Below are 22794 nucleotides of genomic sequence, written 5' to 3' on the forward strand. Positions count from 1 at the left end.
AGTCGGTAAAGATGTTTTGGTTTTTTGGTCTGTTTCCCTATTGCTACCCCAGTGTCTTGAATGATGTAGATTGATAAGTTAATTAACAAATGTTTACTGAATTTAATTAACTCCCAGCCTCTTACAGCCCTGTCCTGGTGCCCTGCAGAAGCTTCTCAGGTAACAAGACATAGCCTTGTTCTTAAGATGGTCACCCTGTATAAGAGCTCTATGCTCTGCAGAGCATTTTTAAAGCCCTTTCCTCAGAATGTCCCTGGGCTGCCTCTGTAAAATGACCTGGGTGTGCTGAACTACATCATCTCTAGGGTATCTTCTAGCTCTGGACCTATGGTCCCCTTGCCTTCCTCACCTATGTGCTTGGTAAAAGTATTTTGTTTTATTATCAGACTGAGCCAAAGAGAATGAGGAAGGAAAATTTTCCAGGAGGCAAACCCAAGTCACACATTCCAAAGTCAGATGTGTTATTTTTTTTATTACTAACGTTCACTGTTTGGCATCGCTTTCACCCCATTCATTCACTGATGCAAATAGTCTAAAGGTAACTGGAGGTGGCCCAAGACAGACTCACAAATGATCAGCTAGTTATGAGTCTCCCTTCCTCTTCTCAGTCATGTTCTCTGGAGGGGAACAGAGAATCTGGGGGCTGTCTCCCAAGGGCCAAGGAGGCTCCCTAGAGGACGTAGCCTCTCAGGAAACCCATCAGACTTCTCTCCCTGGCTAGAAACTAAGAATAAAGAGTCATCTGTGATACAAAAGAATGAATAACGGAATTAGTGACAGGAAGCTCTGGACTGAGCTGGGGCTCTTTCATTAGCTTGATGTGTGCCATGGGACAAATTACCGAGGCCTTTTCCTGGGTCTCAGTTTCCTCCAACATAAAAAAGAGAAATGAGGGGGAGGAACTATCGGACCCGACGTCCTTTCCAGCTCTGACATTCCATGACTGCCAGGCCTGACTCCTCTCTGAAGACAAAACCTGAGCTATGCCTGGCTTTCTCGAAGTTAGGCCCAGCTTTGTCTTCTTCCTACCCTAAGTCTGTGCAACGAGTAGCTACTGACCATCACCTGTGCCAGCTTCCTGCAATGATCAGTACAGGCCTCTTCCCCTACCTCGAAAACAGCACAGCCCCAAAGTGAATGATTCAGGGAGAGGGAGCAGCTGTGACTCCTGAGGAACTGGGTGAATGGAACATAGTGAAAAAATCTCTCTTGGGTGGTTGAGAACTCACTCTGAAGAACAAAACTCCTAATGGGAAGAAGGGAGGGAGGGAGGAAGGAAGGGAAGGAGGGAAACAGAGAAGGAGGGAGGAAGAGAAGGAAAGAAGGAAATGAGGGAAAAAAGAAGGAAATATGTGCTAAGCACTTACAAATATTATTTCGTTTGAGCCTCACAATATATGGTATTGTCTCCATCTTCCAATTGAAGAAATTGAGACTGAGACAAAGGTCAAGTGCCTCGGGTCACACAGCTACTAAAGCGTCTGAACAGGCACTGAACCCAGGTCTTTCTGACTCCAGCCCTCTGTATCCATCGCCCCACCTAGCTGTCTCTTGTGCCAATAGCACGGCTGAAAGAACTCAATGGTTTCCTAATGTCTCGACACTCATTTAGCCGAATGAGTGTGGGGGCGATGGTTTAAACTGAAACCGGTCTCCTCACTTCACAGTCCCATCTCTCACTTCCTGGCTAAAGAACTAAGAGGTCAGGCTACTTCTGGCATCTCAAGAGAGGCAATTAGCCTCCTTATCATCACAGGGATGATATTATCCCTACAAAGTGGGCACCATGATAATACTCTTCCTGCCTGCCTCACAGAGTAGTTAGGAGGAGCTATATTATTACTGAAAGCCCTGCATCCACCATCGGGGGAAAACACCCTGGGGAGAAGAGGACCTTCCACTCCCAGATGCCAATAGTGGCTGCCACCTCTAGGAAGCGTAGGCCCTAAGAGCCCTAGGAACAGTTGCACAATCTTCCTCCCCACACCTCCTGCAGCCAATGTCCAGAGGAGCAGCCTTTGCAGGGATGGAACCTGACTACTTCCTCTGCAAATGCTGAGCCTCCTTCCCCACCCCCATCCTCCACCTCCTCAGCAGCCACAGCAACGGAAGAACCAGAAAAAAAAAAAAAAAAAAGAGTCCTCACCACGAAAGTCCTTAGCACCATCAACAGACAGACTTTTATTCAAGAAAATAGCACAATGAAAAAGATTCAATACTATTTGTGTTGCTGCTTGCTGCTCCCTAAGAGCCACTGGGCCTTTCCAATTCACTTGCAGCTGGAACCTTTCATATGGGTTGCTTCACCCCATTCCGCGGCCCCCCCACCCCCACCCAGGATGTGAGCCCCTCGAGAGCAGGAAGCTTTCTTTTCAATGTTTATCTGAGGTGGTTGGCATCCTGCTTGGCACACGGTAAGTACTTAATTAAATGCTTTTCCCCCCACTCTTGCTTTATACTTATTATTCTATGAACAACAAATCACATTTCTATAGCCTGTTAAGGTTTAGAGAGCACTTTTCTCAAGATATCCCTAGTTAGCAGGGCTTGAGTTTTATTAAACCCATTTTACAGATGACACTGAGGTCCAAAAAAGCTAGATGACTCAGAATCATGTTGTGGCTAGTGAGCGTCAGAGCTGCAATTTAAAACAAAGGCCTTCATGCTAAGACAAAGGCTCAAATAAGTTACCAGAAGAAGTGATAGATGGAAAGTGTTATATAAATATTAGCTTAAAACCACAAACACACCTAATGGGGGCCTTAGGCCTAACCCCATCCAGACCTAGTTCCTCATTAACCAAGCCCTGTGACCACTCCCAGGAAATTAAAAGGAACTCAGTCAGTGGCTAGTGGGGGGGGGGGGGAGGGTTGGGGAAAGACAACCGAGGTCCTTCAGATTTATGTGACTTCAGACAAGTCATAACCTCTCAGAGTTGCAGCTTCCTCATCTAAAACACAGGGATGAAAATACTTACCATATGTGGTCAAATAATAGGGATCACAATTACTTACTCTGCCTTAACTGCTCAAAGCTTCAGTTGCCTCATGTATAAGATGGGGGCGAACACTTGCCCAATCTCCCTTACAAGGTATCATGAGGAAAATGCCTGTGAATCCTTTTTTAAGAGCCATATAGAAACATGAGTCACTATCAGGGTTTCAGGAGCATGGCATGTTCTCAAAGGTCACCTTAGCTCACACCTCATAGTACCGGTTTGTAGATGGAAGGCAACTGTGGGGGAGGGGGTGGAGAAAAAGGGGTAGCTGGCCCAAAGCCTGTTGTGTAAGGGGAAGGGGAAGGAGCCCTTGCCAAAGGCCAAGATTACACCACCCACTAGCACCAGGGTCCCATCCCCGGCTCCTCCTTACCTGGCTCTGGAGTTCACTCTGCTGCTTAAGACGCAGGTTCTCAGGGGTGTCGGCCACCATCGTGAATGACTGCTTGGGGTAGTGTCTGTAAAACGAGGTGGGGACGGTGGTCATCCTCAGAGGTAGAAGAAATGGGGAACCCTTGTCCCCTCATCCTCCCTAACCCAAAGCCACCTATATCATCCACTCCCAATATTACTGCCATGGGGCGGCCTCTCATCACACTCCTTATTGCTGTTGTTCAGTCACATCCAACTCTTCACGACCCATTGGGGGTTTTCTTGGCAAAGCTACTGAAGTGATCTGCCATTTCCTTCTTCAGCTCATTTTACAGATGAGGAAACTGAGGCAAACAGGGTGAAGTGACTTGCCCAGGGTCACACAGCTATTGTGTGTCTGAGGCTGGATCTGAACCCAGAAAGATGAGTCTTCCTGACTCCAGGCTCAGCCCTCTTGTCCACTGTGCCACCCAGTTGCCCCATCAACTGGATTATTTCAATGGCCTGGAGTCTGCTTTAGATAATGAGCTCCTTGAGAAGAGGGACAGTTTCTGTCTTTCAGCATAACCCTTGTACTTACCACAGTGCCTGACACAGGTGTTTAATAAATGCTTGGTGACTTGACTTGATTCCCAAGATCAACCAAAAAGCATTATTAAACCAGGGGCAACTAAGTGTCATGGTGGTGAGAGCTCTGGGCCTGGAGTCAGGAAGACCCAAGTTCAAATCTGGCCTCAGACACTGGGCAAGTCACTTAAGCGCTGTTTGCCTCGGTTTCCTCATCTGTAAAATGGTGATAACCATAGTGCCCACCTCCTAAGGTTGTTGCCAAGTTCAAATGAGATAATAATCGTAAAGCTTTCCACACAGTACCTGGCACAGAATAAGCAATATATAAATGTTGGCTATTGTTTTTTTTTTAACTAGGTGCCAGGCACTATGCTAAGCTGATTGGAATGAAAAGGAAACAATGCCTGCTTACATTCTACAAAGCAGGGGCTCTGAACTTTTGTTTTTGCGTTGTGGACCCCTTTGGCAGTCTGGTAAAGCTACGTATCGACCTCTGCTGAGAATTATGTAGTTTTTTTTTTAATTCATAATTGAAGGAAATGCTAAATTTCAGTTGCAGATTAGTAGGAAATAAAGATTTTTTTTCCCATCTAAATTTGCACCCCCCCCCCAAAATCTACCCACATGAGGCCTCATTGATCCTAGGTTAAGCACCCCAGCAAGAGGAAACTATAACATACCCTTATCTATGCACAGAATAAATACAAGAAAATACAAGGTAGTCTGGGAAGGGCGGAGGGAAGGGAAATCAGGAAAAGGCTTCTGCAGGAGATGGGACGCTGGAGGTCAGTCTGGAGAGAATTAATTCTCAGAGATGGTGACAGAAACAATAATACTGTTTCCATGGCACTGCCATGGCCAGTGCTAAGGGACAGTGAGGAGAGATGGAGATAATAGGTGCAGAAAGCAACAAGGTCAGTCTCACTGGACCAAAGAGCCTGGAAAGGGGAGTCATGCACAACCAGGCTAAAAAGTAGGGGGGTCAGTCGGCTGCCTGGGCTTTAAAAGCCAAACAGAGGAGTTTATTTTTGATCCTGGAGGCAATAACTAGGGAGCCATTTGAATTTGCTGAGGGGGAAGAGGGGTGACACGATCAGGTCTGTTCTTAAGGAAAATCATTTTGATTAAATGGGTGAAGAGACTTAAGTCAGGGAGACCAATTAGGAGGCCACTGCAATAAGGAGACCAGGTGAGAGGAGATGAAGGCCTCAGGTATGACTGTGTAAGTAGAGAGAAGGGGTTGGATGCAAGAGATGTCATGGAGGCAGAAATTCAACAAGTACTTGGAGATGAGGGGTGGGGAAGAGTGAGGAGCCAAGAAGAATATCCCAGGGCAGCCTGGCGGTACAATGGATAAAACACCAAGCCTGGAGTCAGGGAGGTTCAGCTTCAAATCAGGCCTCAGACACTCACTAGCTGTGCGACCCTGAGCAAGTCAGTTCACCCTGTTTGCCCCAATCTCCTCATCTGTAAAATGAACTGGAGAAGGAGATGGCAAACCACTCCGGTATCTCTGCCAAGGAAATCCCAAATGGGGTCACAGAGAGTCAGACCCAACTGAACAACCACTAATATCTCAGCCAGGCCTTGCTCACCAAGGCCTCCACGATACTCTTGTTGATCAGCCACACTTTTAACCAAGGCTGGCTTTCCCTCGTCCTCTGGATCTCCTTCACTGATCACCTCAGTGCCCACAGGCAAACTCAGCTTATCATCAGCCTGAGCCGGATGAGACTGGAAATGTCCACCCACCCCCACAACTAAAAGTCAACAATACATCCCCAAACCAGAGAGAAATTCTTTGGGGTTATGGAGGAAGGATGGTGTGTAGAGAGAGGCGAATATATGTGTATGTATGTATATGCATGTGTGCACATGTGTATATGTACAGATATAGATATAAAGTACAGTCAGTATTGGAAACTGAGTAATTGTGGGAGTGGGAGTAGAAGACTTAAGTGGAAGAACTGGTGTTGATGCTTCCTAGGCCACACAAAATTCTGCAAACTCCAGTTTTTTCATCTGTTAAATGGGAGGGACAAAGCTGGTACCACTGACCTCACAGGGTTAATTTTGAGGAAAGTACCATGTAAACTGTCAATGTGAGCTAGGTAGATGTGGACCTATCATCATCATATTCTCCTTCTTTTCCTTCTCCTTCTCCTTCATCAACATCATTCCCAAAACAGAAATAGTTAACTGTGTGCCAAAGGCCAGGCAAAGACAGCCCAACTCTCCATGATGGCCCCAGATGATGCAGTCCTCTACTGATGAAACTGATAAACGATCAAATCCTCCATCGTCCCCAGTGGTTCCCACGTCATCCCCCCATCCTCGGCCTAGGATATGCAATTCCCACAGTGGAGTAAGGAAAGGACAACCCTTAGAGGTCTATGTAAGAGGGGCTGACAAGAAAGTTATGGGATGAGTCTTGAGAGAGTTGGTGGGATGGCATGAGAGTCAGTCTGGATCAACCTCATCAGGCTGTGTGCACCTGGTCTCCAGCCACCAGACAGCACAGGCCCAGACAACAGAGCATCTTTGTTCTATGCTGCTCGGGGCCTCGAGAGAAGGACATTCCCTCTTTGCATCCACTGGACCACTAAAGGCGAACATGAGTATCTGAGGGGAACTCTTAGGAAGAATTTCCTTACACTCAGAGCCTGGAACAGGATAATACTGTGAAGTCGTTCTTTTCTTGGGATGGGGTGAGGCTGTGTGTGGGTGGGGAGAGTGGTGCTTTCTTAAACACAGAAGAGCCTCATTTGGCTGAATAGAATGAGATTTGGAAGCAGGGGAAGGAACCCCCTCAAGGGCTGGCTCATCTCACCTTGAAGTCTTTGTGCCCAAGACTTCTGTGTATATTCAGAGAGGGGGAAAAGATGTTGGTAGCTAGCGCAGAGAAAGCTTGGACTGCATATGTTGTAAGGTTGGGGGAGCGGAGAGAGGGAGAAAGAGAAAGAGAGAAGAGGGGGAGAGAGAGTGAGAGTGAGAATGTGTGTGTGCGCTCGAGCGAGCGTGCGTGTGTGTGTGTGTGTGTGTGTGTGTGTGTGTGTGTGTGTCAAGGTTGCTAGACTGGAAGTAGGACAGGGGGAGGTAAGCAGGGGTCAGTGTGGCTGACACCCATAGCAGGGAAAAGAATAAGGAGCTTCAAGCATTTCCTGTGGTCCTGACTCTACAGGGTTAAAACTAAGTGTCAGCTTCAAGGAGAAATATATACACACAAATATGTGTAGTATGCACCTCTCCTTCCTACCTACCTCCACACCCACCCCATTCTCCATCAATTGACAACCCTGTTCTTTCTCACTGGGGTTCTGGGGAGACCCCAGCTCCTCCACCTCACTCACCACACAGACATAGACATAGACACACACAGACACACACACACACGCTTTACCCTAAGATTCCCTGTGAGCTAGTCTCCTGAAACAACCTCTCCCTTACAGGCCCTAGCTTTTGTGACAGCTGAAACATCCAACCCACCCTGACAACTGGAGGAAGTGGGGGTGGGGAAGGGGAGAACCAGCTTGGATGCCAACAGAGGTTAATCTAAGAGTGGGAATTTTAATCCCACATCAGATTAACTTGGTTCAACTGGAGAGAAGGCCAGAGACACCAATCTGGCTCACTCATGCTCAACATTGCTGTCCTCATCCTGCACCCCACCCCCTTTTAGAAGGGGGGCAGGGGGAGGAAGAGCAGACACTCAGGACTGCTGCTAGGCACAATCTGCTCCCCCCACCACCAGAACCACCACTGGTGAGACATACAGGACTCTCCCCTCCTTTCCCCTCCCCCCTCCCGGTTCTCTGCTCCTTAGGTTCCCATGGCAACCTCATCCCCAGCTCCAGGCAGAATGGAGCACCAGCAAGCATACACAGGCAGCAAAGGAGAAAGGGGAGGGTTTTCAAGACGGGGAGGCCATTCAGGAGACAACTGAGCAGAAACGGAAATCAGGCAGAGTCAGTAGGGGCATGAAGCTACAATGCTAAAGAAGTTCAGGGAGAGGGAAAGCCCTAGAATGGGAGATGAGACAACCCGGTTGGTCCCATGTCAGCACCTGCCCTGTGCCCATGTGTCTCTCCTGATTCCTTCCAGATAGATCCCTATTGCCTTGGGACAGAAGCTCACTCTACCTTGGGCTAGAGAGCACGAGCCAGCTCGGGGAATAAGGCGTGGGGCAGGGGAGGAGCAGGATTACAATTAGTGTCATGTATCCTTTTGGGGGGTGAAGGGTGCGGAGTGATCAGCCTAGTAACCTGGAGAAGCGTAACATTTATTTAACACCTTAAGACTTTCCAGTTCCCACCCCCATTTTTGCTCCTACTCTGAAGTGGAAGCTAAGAAATCCCTTAGTATTCTTTCCTCTCCCATCCTGAGGTTGCCCTCTCCCCACACCCATCTATCTCATGTCCCTCAGCTCCTCAAGAGAGAAGCTTTCCTACTGGTCGCCAGTCAGGAAAAGTGAGCAAGGACAGAAGAACCCAGACCTCCTAACTTCCAGCTTTAGGCTTGCTTGGGTGATGAGCAGGCGCAGAGCGCTATACTGGAAAAGACACTTAGAAACAGGAGCCCTACGTTGGAGTCCTGTCGGCTTGTATGGAGAGACCTTAGGCGAGTCATTTCTCTCTGGGCTTCAATTTCCTCATCTACAAAGAGCGGGACATATGGTCTCCAAGGTCCCTTCCAGCTCCTGTAAACCTCTCCTGTTCTCCTCTGAAAGCCCCTGTAGAGAGGAGCTTTGATTCTCTTCTCCTAAATCCAAATCATTTTCCATGTAGTTGGCACCTTACCATGAACTGTCTCTCCAAACCCACAACCAACATCATCATCATCATTCTCTAGTCACCTCCAGGGGAGGCAGACAGACCTGGGGGGGGGGGGTGGTGGCAAGCTAAGGTCCTAAAGAAAGGAAAGCCTGGCAGAAGCTCCAAGGGGAGGAAAACTCCAGCATTTACAAGGCTAAAACCAAGACAAAGGCGAAGACACAGACAGGCAACTGGGGCCCTGTACTGTGACAGCTGTTGCTATCAGCAACGCTAAGAGTCAAGGCATGGATTAAGGTGACAGCGGCAAGGGCAGTGTTGGCATTCCGGCATTCAGCAGGTGCCACCAGCTTCCCATCCCTACAATTCTGCCTTACCACCATCTCACATCTTTCACATCTACATCTAGGAGGTGGGAGTGGGGGGGATACCCAGAGGCAATGGCCACTGCAGTCATCTCCCAGAAATGGGGGAAGGGCCAATAGCATAGGCTTCCCCCTCCCCAATCCTCTACCACCAACCCACTGGCACAGGTCCCTTTACCTTCTGAGGAGGGAACAATGCCAGCTACTCTCTCTGGAGGGAGACCTCCTTTTTCCCTGTTTTACAGTCTCCCTAGAGAGGCAAAGAAGGGACTGACCTGGGAAGCTACTGAGAGAACCCAGAGGAAAGAAAGGGCCACCCCTCATCCACAGATGGACATGGTGCAGGCAAGAGTGGATGGGAAAGCTATTCTCTCTCCACTGGAGCTTGGAGCTACTAGTCTCAAGGTTGTAGACAGTGGGGGCAGCTTCTTAAACAGGCTAGTAGTCTCACTTTGCCCCTTCTTTCCAAAGGCTAGCTTCTAAGATGGGGAAAAGCAAAAAGGCCAAGGGGAACCAATGGGGACATAAGCCCCAATCCCCCCTGCCCAATTCCCCCACCCATTGTGAGCTCCCTTTCCCACTAAGTCTGGCCCCTTCAAAAACTGCAAGCTTGTTTTTTTAGACCCAAGAAAGTGGTACTGCTAACCACTTAGGAAAAATAAACAAAGGAAATAATCCAGGTCCCTCAAATAACCCACAGCCTCTACATCCTGATTCCAGAAGTTGCTCATTCCTAGAAACATCCCCTACCCCAAAAAAACATGCTAAGGAGGCAAGGGAGTCTGTTCCTGGAAGCGGCTCCTCACTTTCTGACCCACTGAGGGTGTAATGAGGCAGCAGCAGGGATAAAAGGTAGAGGTCAAGAACTTCCTGGACCTCAGGAATGGGAAGCCACAAGAAGGTGAACCCCCTATTGCAATGAGCAAGGCAAAAAGAAACCTGGTTAGCCTTCAGCTGGCTGGAGAGGAGATGGTTCTTATCCAGGGGGTTTAATCACTTCTGTGTCCCAAACTCCTCCTCTGACAGTCTTGTCAGTCCTACATACCTCCTTTTCAGAATGTTTTTAAAGGCATAAAATAACAGGAGATACATAGAATTACAAAAGAAAACAGTTATTAAATTTTAAATTGAAATATGATTAAATATTTTAAAGGAACAAATGCACAGATACCAAGTGAAGAACTAATCTACAGTTATACCTTCCCCCATCGAGACTTTCCCCATTGTGATTTTGATATATCATAGATCAGCATAAAAAATTAAATGGGAATTTGGGGGGAGTTTTGCAGAAGCTTCAGGCAACACATGAAGGCCAGCAAATGACACAGAAAAAGTTTAGAAGATCAGAAATACATAAAATATATATATATAGTAATGCATAATATCAACATATCTTATCTCTTAATACCATAAATATACACAATTTCTCCTTCTCTGATACAAAGGAAGATAAAAAAAATTTTACGTGAATTTTCCAGATTGCAGGAGTGCTGCGCCCCTAATTTCATGATATAGAAGAGATAACTGTAATTAGAATTGGCTGAACGTCACTTCTAATTGGAAAAACCTGATTCTCTAGATGTGCGATTGGGGGTGGGGGGGTCACAGCATTTCAGGAAGCTATGCTAGTTAGCTTTTTATGAGCTTGCCATCCCATGACACAAATCCCTCACTAACCCCCCCCCCCAGCTCCAAAAAGGTCAGCAGCCCTGGGTTATAGCCCCCAATTAAGGTCAGACATTTCCCAGCCAAAGCTTCACCCCCTTAAGCTTCTTCAGCCACACTCCCTAAAGACAGAAAAGTTTCAGGATGAAACAGGGAAGAGTTAAGCCAAGATCCCTCCCTCCCCCACCCCACCCAAGAAAGGTGTTTGGATGAAGGAGAGATAAGTGAGAGGGAAGGACAGATCAGGAGGCAGTGTGGGCCTGCCTGTTAACTTCCAGAGTCCAAGGACACAGATTCCATTCTGATGCTCTGCTACCTCTGTGACGTTGGACAGGTCACGACTTCCCCAGGGAGCCTCTAACTTTCATCTCTCAGTCTATGTTCAGTGAGTTCCCAACCCTCTTTACCAAACCTTGCTGCTTTCCTCCTCTGACCCCATATTTAGATTCTCCCAGAACACACCAACTAAAAAAAGCTGAGTTTCTTAGAAATCAGGAACAGGCAAACAGAGGGGCAGGCAAGCAGAGAGTGCTTCTCCAATAGCATGGCTGCCCCACCTACCTCCCAAGCCAACACCCCCTCCTCCCCCTCACCTCCCTTCAGTCTGCTTTTCTCACAAATGGGGACGAGTGTGTCTGTTTCTTGGGGCCATCTAGTACCAGGTCTGGGTTGGGTTCGGGCCATTTTGGAGATGAGAAAATTGAATGGCCAAACTAGTCGGTGGCAAAGGCACGACTAGAACCCAGGCTTCCCAACTCCTAATTCATTCTACTCCCCCGAAATCTGTGGGTCCCTAGGATTGTCTCCCTTTTTCTAAGTGAATAGGATTATTATCAATTTAGAGCTCAGGGGTCATAGACTCCAACCCCCCCACCCATTTTAGATAAGAAAAGTGAAGTGTCGTGCCCAACAAGGTCACGGGGTAGCTAGCTATTCTTAATAGCAGAATCAGGACTAATAAAATGAAGAGCTCACATTTACATAGCCCTCAAGTGTCTGCAAAGCACTTTTCCCCATGTGCTCATTTGAGTTTCCCAAAAACCCCTGTATGTAGGTGCTATTATTATCAATCCCATTTACAGAGGAAGAAACTAACACCCATCGGACTCCTCTAATCCAGCCCCTCCAAGTTCCCCTTGCCCCAGCCAACTAGGTTTTTTGACCCAGCAAAGTCCCCTAAAGCTTCAGACCATCTCCTTTTCCAATTACGTATGGGTCGAGTAGAGGAGGAAAACACAAGCCCATTCTGCTGCTTCTTCCCCACCCCCAATGACAGCTTGCTTCTGGGCCTGTGGCAAACTAGGGTAAACTGATAGCCCATTTGCACAGAGACTCAGAGAAAGCCTATGTGAAGGTGTGCCTTCCTTTAAGAAAATTCAGTATACAGAACTCCTGCCAGATGAATGACTTGCAGGGAGGGGAGAGGGATCTATTTGTTCACATTATAAAAGGTTCTCCACCTTACAGAAAGATTTACTAAAGGCTTCTTTAGAGCCCGTCTTCCCCCACCCTGATAGATTTAAAATACGGTCCTACTTACCAAAAATTTACATTGATACAAACTTTTCAGGGCCCCCTCTCTATAAGACTATGTATAGCCAGCCAGCTTCATGCCTGTGTATACAAGGATGTGTGTCTTACACCTCTGGGAGTGGTAAGATCTGGTGTGAGTACAAGCACTAGGCTTCTCTTCCAATACAGCCTACATCAAGTTTACCCCCATACAAATGCCCATCCCCCACGTCCTCTCTGTGAACACAAGTGTGTGTGTGTGTGGGGTGCCACGACCAGACGGGAAGTCTCAGAGCCTAGGGACACTCACTACTGGCGGGAAGCCAATGCCACCAGTTTGGTTTCTCCTCCCCCCCCCCAAATTCACAGAAACTGAAGAGGCCTTTTTGTCAATTGAGACATTTTCCAGAAGCCACATCCCAAGCTTGTGAAGCCAAAGGAAGAAGAGAGAGCTCCTCACTTCCAGCTACTTCCCACCAACCCCCCCCCTCCAACAGCTCCCCTTCAAAGATTTGGGCTCATCTCAACGCTGGGAGCCTGGCCAGGGACTCCTTCCACCCATTCAACTCTCCACTCCCAACACACTAGGGTGGGACACATCCCACTCCTACCAACAGGCTACACTGAGGAACTACGTCTGCTTGCCCTCAGGTTTGGCACAAGGCGGATTCTACGTAAGCCGTCAAGCTCTGCCCGGAATGGGAAAAGCAGGTCATAGGGCTGGCCTCCCAAGATCCTAAAGGTCTGTGGTCTGGGCAAAAGGAAACAATGCAGTCACTGCTGCTTCTTCCCCCTGAGGGGGTGGGAGTAGGAAAGCAGGGGGAAAGATGACAGCCTGTACTTGGACCAAATGAACCAGAGACAGAGGGGTTCTGGAGTCAGTATCCTGGCAAGTGGGCAAAAGAAGGGGTAGGCTTCCTCCCAAAGCAACAGGGTAAAAAAGCAAAAGATCTGAAGTTGGAGGATCTGGAATTGAATCCATGCTCCCTCTGCTACCTGTGTGACATTGAACAAGCAACTCACCCTCTCTGGGCCTCATTTCCTACTCTGTAAGATGAAGACTGGACTAAATGACTCTGGACTTCCTGTCCAGCCTTTAAATCCACAATCCTATGAAAGCCCGAAGCTCCAGGGAGCTTCTCCCTGGGGGTGGAAGCAGAGATGGTAAAAAAAAAAAAAAATACTCTCCGAACAGACAAGAGGGCCCAGTGGAAGAAAATGCCCTGTTTGTACCTTCTTGTGGGTGAGGGAGCAGCATCTGGGAAGCCAGCTTACAGATGAAGAGTGGGAAGGGTCTCAGAATTAGCTAAGTGCCCCCTCAACAATGCCAGATTTCCTTGGCATCTGGGAGAGGGGTTGGTGGGGTAGGGAAAGAAAAATGGTTCATATCCCCAAACCTGGAAGAGAAGTGGGGGGCGGGGGAGGTGGAGTATGGAAAAACTGCAGAGCTGAAGCCCCTGGTGCTGAATTCTCTCAGAAAAAAAAACTAAGGCCAAAGACACCTGAAGCACCAGTAGCAGAGCTGTTAAGTTTTGTTTTGTTTTTTGGAGGGAAGGAGAAGACAGGAGCCTGACGGAAATGATGGGTCAAGTTTCTGGCACCTGGAGACATGCAGAATCAGAGTTAAGAGAAGAATTAGGGTAACAAGGGCTCCTTCCTGTAAGGGACAGAATCAGCTGATTGGATTAAGGATGGTTCCCTTCCTCTACCCAGGGCCAAGGCAGAAGGAAGAAAGCAAGGAGGAAAAAAAACTTGGCTTTGCTGGCCCAGAGCCAGGGGTGAGACAAGAGACCTCTGTGCTCTGTTGGGTTACAGGATTCAGCTAAGGAAATGGAAGACCTTCTTGTCCTCCTCCCCCCAACACCCTGCACCAGTTGGGCACCCGCCAACATTTCAGCATCCTCCAGGTCCCGATACTACTGTCCCTTGCTCAGTGGGGAGAACAGACCAAGGCTAGGACATCCACCATCAGGGCCCAAGCAACTAGGGGAGAATCCTAGGAGGACTGCTTGGGTACAGAATAAGACATTGTCTTAGGAGAGTAGTTCAGAGGCCATTCCAGCCAGGCCCTCAATCAGACAAAAACATCCAGTCACTGAGGAGTTAACTGCCCTCTTTCTACCCCCACCCCCTCACCCCCCATGCTGGGAGGAAGCTGCTGAAAACCAGAGCCTCTACTAGACTTGCGTGAGCCCTTAAGAATGTGAAGAATGTCCCAGTTCCCTTGGGGGGGGGGAAGAGTGGAAGAGGAGAGGCTTATTAGGAAAGAAGCTGGAGGGGGGAGAATAAGGATAGTTTTTTTTGGGGGGGGGGGTCATGCCCCTCCCCCTTCTAGCCCCCAATCATCAGAAAGGAATTTTAATCCCCAGAAATTAAACGGAGAAACAACTTAAAACTGTGGATTCCCTATGATACAGGAAGGGGTCCCCCCACCCAACCCAAGCAAAATTCTCTAAGTCTTCACCACCTCTCCCAAATACATTCTAGATTTTGCCTAAATAAGCCTTTAGATTTACATCCTGTGATGGGAAAGGGTGCCCAGCCCAAGCCAACTAGAGTAAAGATTCTGGGATGACTGGTCCTCTGCCTCCAATGGATGCCATCCCCCACCCCCACCTAACCCCAAGGAGAAGGTAAACTCCTAAGGGCAGAGACTCATTCATCTTTTTGTCTCTGCAAGGGATCAGGGCAGTTTACTTTTAATCAGGAAAACCTAGGAGTGGGTCCTGCCTGACACATATCAGTTATGTGGCCACAGGCAAGTCACTTAACCTCAATATAGCAGTACTGGGGGGAAGAAGACACTTTTCCCTCCCCCCAAATCCCAGTTAAACACAGTTCCTGGAGCTTAAGCAACTCTAGAACTATATATTATAGATCAGTTGACAACTTGCACCAGTTGAGGTGACTTTCTAGAAGTCTGTCCACAGCCATGACAACACAGATCTGGTCCTTACTCCCATCTTCAAAAAAGATGACTCCCCAACACCCAGCATAGTGCCTTGCTGGATAAGTTTGCTAAGCGGAACTGAACTTGGACCTCTTTCCCCAAAATTGGAAGTGGATGATTTCCAGTCAAGAAAAAAGGGCCAACTGGACAGATCCCTCCTAAGGCTAGTCAACCTAAAAAGACCCTGAGCCCCACCTCCTCTTCCCCACCCCTCTTTCCTTTTTGGGCTCTCAGCAAAGGGGAACCCCAGAATCCCAAATCACCCTCCGGAAATTGGAGAAACAAAGCTGTGGAGGGCTTTAAGACTTACTTAATCATTGAGAGCTAACCTCTACACACCCACTGGTCCATTAAAAAAAAAAGGAAACCCATTGGACCCCAGAGAAAAGGCAGCTAGCTATGGAAATGAGAAAGAAATCTAATACAAAATGACAATTCAGACTGTAACACACACCCCCACCCCCGTGTTTAAAAAGTACTTGTCTCACAATAAGCCTGTCAAGTAGAGAAAAAAAACCCACTATAATGTCCCCATTTTATAGATGGGATGGATGTAGGGATATGACAAGACTTGGCCAGGATCACATGGTGGAGCAACCACTTAAGCCCAATATCCTATTTTCTCCCAGATCATCGGTGTCAAACTCGGACAGAAATGGGGACCACTAACCTGCATAAGGATCTCAGCAAGCTGCATACTGACTTAGAAAACCATCTATTAATACCATCTATGTTTTGTTGTATTTTTATTGATTTTTGCAACATATCTTCCAATTACATTTTAATCTAGTTCCTGTGGCATAGGAGTGCTGTGGGCCACATGAAGCCCGTGCATTTGATACCTCTGCCCGAGATAACTGCTTTGTTAATAAAGGGGAGGGTGTGCACAGGCCGAGCAGGGTACCCTTCATCCCCAACCAGGGCAAAAAAAGCCCCATAACATGTTTGCTCTATTTTTATTATGAACCTCGTTTTCCCCATCTCATCTAGGCAGGAAGTGCATCTGGCCACTCATGGTCATGAAGATGGAAGCTTTAACTTTAACTTGCTCCATTTTTCTGACCTGGGCTAGTTCGCCCCTCCTCCCAAAGTCCAGTGGTGTTGGGACTCACCACAGCAGCGCTGACTTTAGTGAGGACATCTGAATGGCTTTCTTCCAACTGCAGCTGTGAACACCTGAACTCAAAAGATCCACAGGCCTCAGCCTCCCCAGTAGCACAGATCACAGGGATTTACCACCACATCTGGTTACTACAGGGGTGTGTGCGTATGTATATATGCACATGCATGTATGTGTATATGTATATAAATGCATTGTGTATAAATATGTATGTGTTTATGTATGTGTAAATGCATTGTTTATGTATATGTGTGTATGCATGTGTGTACATATAAATGTACGTATATGTGTGTGTGCGTGTGTGTGTGCGTGTGTGTGCGTGTGTGTGTGTGTGTGTGTGTGTGTGTGTGTGTGTATGGTTACTGACTTTTATGTATACCTATTGGTTTTCCCCAAACACACAACAGAACATAAACGCCTTGAGGGCAGGGATGATCTCATTTTGGTCTTTGTAACCCCAGAACCTACCCCGAGTACCCGGCATACAGTTGGGGCCTGCTGGGAATTATCAGGTCAGAAAGTTTGAACTGGTTTTACCAAGGAGAAAAACTGAAGCCGGTAGATGGGAAGCGACATGACCAAGCATCAGAGCTAGTTCGTGGCAGACCCAGGGATGACAGACACCTCTGGTCCTCCGCCACCAAATCCAGGGTTCTCTCTACTGTACTGCAATGATAACAGGTCAGTGAGAAGGGAGGGAAGGAAGGAGAAGGGTTCTTCCTCCACACATTAGACTTGAATAGCAGCAGCCAAGCCACCCACAGGAAAAACTCTCTCTCTTCATCTCTCTCTCAAGTCGGCCTTCCCCAGACACAGACTTCTCTCCTCCTCAGATGTGGCAGTCATTGCTTCCAGGGGAGGGAGGGGTCCAGTTCACCAGCACCCCACTGAAATGGGGGGATGGAGCAGGAGGTGGGGAGACAGAAAGAGTGGTGTTGGACAGCAACACAGGCTACCAGGAAGTCAGGAGCTTGGGGAAGCAGTTAGGATGGAGGGTGGAGGGGGAGAAACATGGAAGAGATTTTTCTGAAATGAAGGAGGTTTGCATAAGGCATTTCAGGCCACAGGGAGTCGGTATATCAGAAGGAGGAAAGCAGAGCTAAGAAGAGGAAACTGAGGAACAGGGCAAAGGGAAAGGGTAAAAGGAGGTACATGAGCGTGAGTGCACGCACAGACAGACAGACACAGACACAGACACAGACACACACAGACACACACACACACACACACACACACACTCAAACACATTCACTCTCCTCCAAAAATGCCCCTTGCAAACATTCAACCAGAAATATCACTGTGCTCACACAGTCCAAAAAATGTCCCTATGTGATTTCTATCTCTGTCACTCTCTTTCCTCCTGTTCTCTCCCTCCCTCGCTCTTTCTCACCCTCCTTCTCCTCCCCTTCTTTCCCTCCATCCCTCTTTCCTCCTTTTTCTCCCCTTCTTCCACTTCTCTCCCTATTCTTCTTTCTCCTCTCTTCCTTTCTCTCCTCCCCTTCTTTCCCTCCTTCCCTCTTTCCCCTTCTTTTATTCTCCTTCCTCTTCTTCTCTTTCTCCCTCTTTTTCTCTCCCCCTCCTCTTCATCCCCTTTCCCCTCCCCCCCAGGACCCTGGACTCACGCGTTGCAGTAGGGTTTCTTCTCATAGCCCTTGTAGTTCTTCATGTTCAGTGTCATCTTGCAGGTCTCACAGTGGAAGCATGCTTTGTGCCAGTACTGTGGGCAAGGAGAAAGACAGGCTGAATCGAAACTCTAAATGCCCAGAGAACATCTCCCTTGGAGAAGGCACTCTTCTCCCTTCCCCAAAAATCAAAACCAATGCTAGAGGCACAAAGGCCTTGCCTCTCATTCACTGGGTGGGAGAGAGCACACTGAACAGACCCCCTGGCATGGGTTTTTGCTGCTTTCTGGGAAAAAGAGCAACAGGTAGACCCTGCAGATATTTCATTTCACAGGGTCTCCTCCCAGCAGAGTGGCATACATCATTGGACCTGGAGCCAGAGAGACCTGGGTTCAAGTCCAGGCTCTGCTGTGTGACCACAGGCAAGCTGCTTACCCTCTCTGGGCTTCAAATCCCTCCTCTGCAACATGAAAAGCAATGGACTAAACCTGGGAGATGCTAACCTTTTTTTTTGTGTCATGAGTCCTTTGGCAGTCTGGTGAAGCCTTAGAGACACCCTTCTTGGAATAATCTTTTTAAGTGCATAAAATAAAACACATAGGAGGACTACAAGAAAAGCAATTCTATAGCAATACAGACATCAAGATATTGAGAAAACACGTTCCCAGACCCCTGGACTAGATGGTCTTTCAAAGGTCTCTTCCAGTCCTAAATTAGTCCTATAGACAGGAAACGAGCAGCTGGCAATAGTGGGCTCCCCAATCTGCCACACCTGAGCAGGCTGGAAGGCCGGCAGGGAATTCTACATTCGGGGGAATATCACTGCCAAGTACATTCACACTCCCATTTATATAGCCAAAGCGATTCACACATTTTCCAGTAAGAGCCAAAAAGCCCCCTCCAGAACTGGCCCACTGGAGCTGGCAGAAGAAGGGTAAAATACACTTAGATAATCAGCTCCCAAGGGAAGTGGAGGCTCACCAAGAGAATGGTTTTAAGCACCCTTCTACTCAGAATCTCATAGACTCCTGGGAAAGTTAAGCTGGAAGGGACCCTATTAGTCTAATGTTATAGAGGAGGAAGGCCAGAGTTCAAATTCAGCCTTGGATACTTACTAGTTGTGCAACCCTGGGCAAGTCACTTACCCCTGTCTGCCTCAGTTTCCTCATCTATAAAATGAGCTGGAAAAGGAAATGGCGAATCACTCCAGTATCTCTGCCAAGAAAACACCAAATGGGGTTGCTTAACCCTGTCTGCCTCAGTTTCCTCATCTGTAAAATGGCAAACCACTCCAGTATCTTTGCCAAGAAAATCACAAGTGGGGCCATGAAGAGTCAGACAAGACTGAAATGACTGAACAACTACACAGAAGAGGAGACTTAGTCCCAGAGAAGCAGTGGCCTAACCAAGGTTCACATAATTAATGGATGGCAGGGCCTGGCCTCCTGACTCCTACCAATCAGAGCAGAAAATAAATGCCTGCGAGCTGAGGGGGACTGGGTGGAGAGAAGCTAGGACAGAGTACCATTTCCAAACACTTTTCTAAGTCCAGATACTTCCCAGCAAGACTGGCCCCCTGAAGGAGACGCCAATCCCCCAATAGTAGCTCCCCACCCCCAGCCTGTCCAAGTGCCACTGAGCCTTCAGGAACTAATTGTTTATGCAAAGCTAAAGGCTCAGTTGCTAAGAGGCAACTGGTAGGGAGGAAGGGGCAGCTCCTTTCTCCTGGACCAAACCCAAAAAGGGAGAGCAGTGACCAGCCCAGTCAGAGGACAGGGGCATTCCTGTCTCCTGGTCCAGGTCACAAAGTCTAACATACAGAATACCAGGGACAGTAAAAGGTCCTCAGTGCCAGAGCCAGCTTTGCCAGGGAGTCCCAGGGGAGAGAACATAGGTGAGGGCAGGTAGGGTGGAAGCTAGGAAGGAAGAGCCTAGACCAGGGGTGGGGAACCTTTGGCCTCAAGGCCACATGCAACCCTCTGGGTTCTCAAGTGCAGCCCTTTGACTGAATCCAAACTTCACAGAACAAATCCCCTTAATAAAAGGATTTGTTCTGTAAAACTTGGGACTCAGTCCAAAGGCCACACCCAAGGACCTAGACCCTGCTACAGTGGGGTCTAGGGTACAAAAGAACCCTGGGTCCCAGCTAAATCAACAGGCATTTATCAAGCACTTTTGTTTAGTCATGTCCTACTCTTTGTGACCCCATTTGGGGTTTTCTTGGCAAAGATACTGGAGTAGTTTTCTATTTCCTTCTCCAGCTCATTTCACAGATGAGGAAACTGAGGCAAAAAGGATTAAGCAGCTAGCCCAGGGTCATCCAGCTACAAACTAAATCACCTAGCTGCCCTTATTAAGCACCTACTATGTGCCAAGTAGGGGCTCAGTAGATAGAGTGCCAGGCCTGCAGTCAGGAAGACTCCTCTTCCTGAGTTCAAATCTGGCCTCAGACACTAGCTAGGTGACCCTGGGCAAGTCACTTAACCTGTTTGTTTTAATCCACTGAAGAAGAAAATGGCAAACCACTCTAGTATCTCAGCCAAAAAAATCTCACAGACTGTATGGTCCACAGGGTCATGAAGAGTCGGACACCTCTCAACACAAAAATGTGCCAAGGGCTAGAGGCAAAAGGGCTCTCAAGGAACTCACCATCTAATGGGGCTGGGCACAACATAAAACAGCTATGCAAGAGAGGTTCAGGGCAACTTAGAAATAATCTCAGGGAGAAGGCATTAAGGACATGGAAAACTGTGGGCCTCAAGCAACTCACTTTTCTTTAGGTCTCATCTGAACATCAGGGTTGGACTGAAATGGTCTAAGGTCCCCCATCCCTGCTCTGACATTCTACAATACCAAACTTTCTCCTACTCACCACCACTACCTCATCCCCCCTCCCCCATCCTGCTGAATCAGCCTCTAAAGGAGAGTCTACTGTGGGCACCTTGCCCTGCCCTGGTTCCCACATCTATTGCAGGGGATCTGGATCAGGGACACCAAGGACAGGAGAGGGAGGCAGAACTGAGAAAGGGCTGTTGGGGAGGCACACCAGAGTTGCAGAGGCTGGAACAATGTAACAAGTTGAAATTCCTGGCGGAGGAGAGAAGCCAATGAGATACAAAGGAGATGTAAATCCACCAATATCTTTCTCTACTTGACTGCCAACATGGGGGCGTCCCCCTAGGGACTGACCTTTGGGTTCCTGGCCCTCAGGCAAGTAAGGTCTCCCCCTTCCCCCTCCCATTGGGAATTGGGAAATCTAGGCCTCAACTCTTCCACTGAGCGGCCTTGCCTTGGGCCTCAGTTTCTATCCAAGCAAAATTAAAAGGCTGAACTAAATTAGGAGGTTGGACTCAAACAGTCCCCTCACAGTTTGTGGCCTCCCCTGGGGGGAGGGGGAAGGATCCTAGCTAAAGAGGGGCAGCTACCAGAAGCCAAGGTGGGCCCAAGGCCAAGCCTTCAGTTTGCCAACTCTGGCTACCACAGCTCCCCTTCCTCCAAGAATCATTCCCAAGAGACTCTCTGGGCAGTCAACTAATACCCTGAAAGTAAATGGAAACGCCCCTCAGTACCCACAGGTCTTTGCTTAAAAGGGGAATCCAGAAGATAACTCTGAGATCCAAAGGAATCTCTCCAGTGGAGACATCTCCAGTAACCTAAAAGGCCCAGAGAGAGGTTCAGGGGGGCAGATACCTCTCTAATCACACCAGGGAGGAAGTTGGCTTTGGCTGGAGTCACCATAATCACAGATCAGCTTTGTCAAGCCAAGGAAATTAGGATGGATTCCCAAAGCCAGGAGACTGGGCAGCTAGGTGGCCCAGTGGATAGAGCACTGGCCCTGAAGTCAGAAGGACCTGAGTTTAAATCTAGTCTCAGACATTTACTAGCTGTGTGACCCTGGGCAAGTCACTTAACCCCATTTCCTCCCCCAAAAGTACTTCATCTCCTGGCTTTGAGTCAGTCCACCATGGCTTCTAGAATGTTCTCACTCCTCACTTCTGGCACTCAGCTTCCTTCAAGACAAAGCTCAAAGCTCACCTTCAAAGTGAGACTTTTTCTGGTCGCCACCCACCCATCTACCAGTGGCTACAGCCTTCCACTCCAGAGATTAACTTCCATCCACTAACATACACACATTAATCTGGTTATTTACATGTTATCTCCCTCATCAGAATGGGAGTTCAGGGAAGGTGGGCAGGGACTGGTTTTTATCTTTGTCTCCTGGCTATGGGTAGAGAGAAAAATTAAGAACTGAATAACATGATCACATTAGCGCCCCACCTTTACCTCAACTCTATTCCTACATCACTAACACCATAGAGAAAATACTCTGTAAGGCATAAATTCTAAAGAAATGGGAGCTAGCATCATTATAACCAGTCTATAAGTGTCTTGAAGGCAGGGACTGGCTTCATTGTTGTTTTTGTATCTCCAGGGTCTAGCACAAAGACTGGTTCGTACTTGGTGCTTAATAAATGCTAGCACTTAAATCATTCTCCATCTTCTTTACCACCCCAGGATAATAAAAGAAAGAAAGAAAAGAAAAAACAGGGCAGGTTATAACTTGGCCCCCTGGAGCAGGGAGCTCCCTCTTTCCTTGAACCACCCCCCACCCTCCAGCCCCCTTAGAGGGAGGTACTGGCCCAATGCCCCAATTCTGACACCACCCAGTCAGAAGGTCTTTGCCAATGCCCCTGCCTGGGGCCCCTCCTCCCCTCCAAAGACAAGCCTGCCAGAAAAAACATTCTCCAAAATCCAGACCGTGACCCACTTTCTCACACACACACAGAAACACCCAGTGACCTAGGACTTTTGGGCCAGAACTTCCCCCTCCACCCTCACCCCAGGTGTTCT

The 22794-nt window shown here is 48.1% G+C and overlaps 1 protein-coding gene across 1 annotated transcript in view; it reads right to left on the reverse strand.

Moving 5' to 3' along the window:
• Window positions 1-22794, reverse strand: part of LASP1 (LIM and SH3 protein 1) — a 63437-nt gene that overhangs the window by 35136 nt on the left and 5507 nt on the right. The window contains exons 2-3 of the mRNA XM_036755111.1: window positions 17944-18038; window positions 3372-3456 (exon numbers count right to left, since the gene is read on the reverse strand). Coding sequence (XP_036611006.1) covers window positions 3372-3456; window positions 17944-18038 — 180 coding nt within the window. The remainder of the gene's footprint in view (window positions 1-3371; window positions 3457-17943; window positions 18039-22794) is intronic.

This window comes from Trichosurus vulpecula, chromosome 4 (genome assembly GCF_011100635.1).
Source record: "Trichosurus vulpecula isolate mTriVul1 chromosome 4, mTriVul1.pri, whole genome shotgun sequence".
Lineage (NCBI taxonomy): Eukaryota > Metazoa > Chordata > Mammalia > Diprotodontia > Phalangeridae > Trichosurus > Trichosurus vulpecula.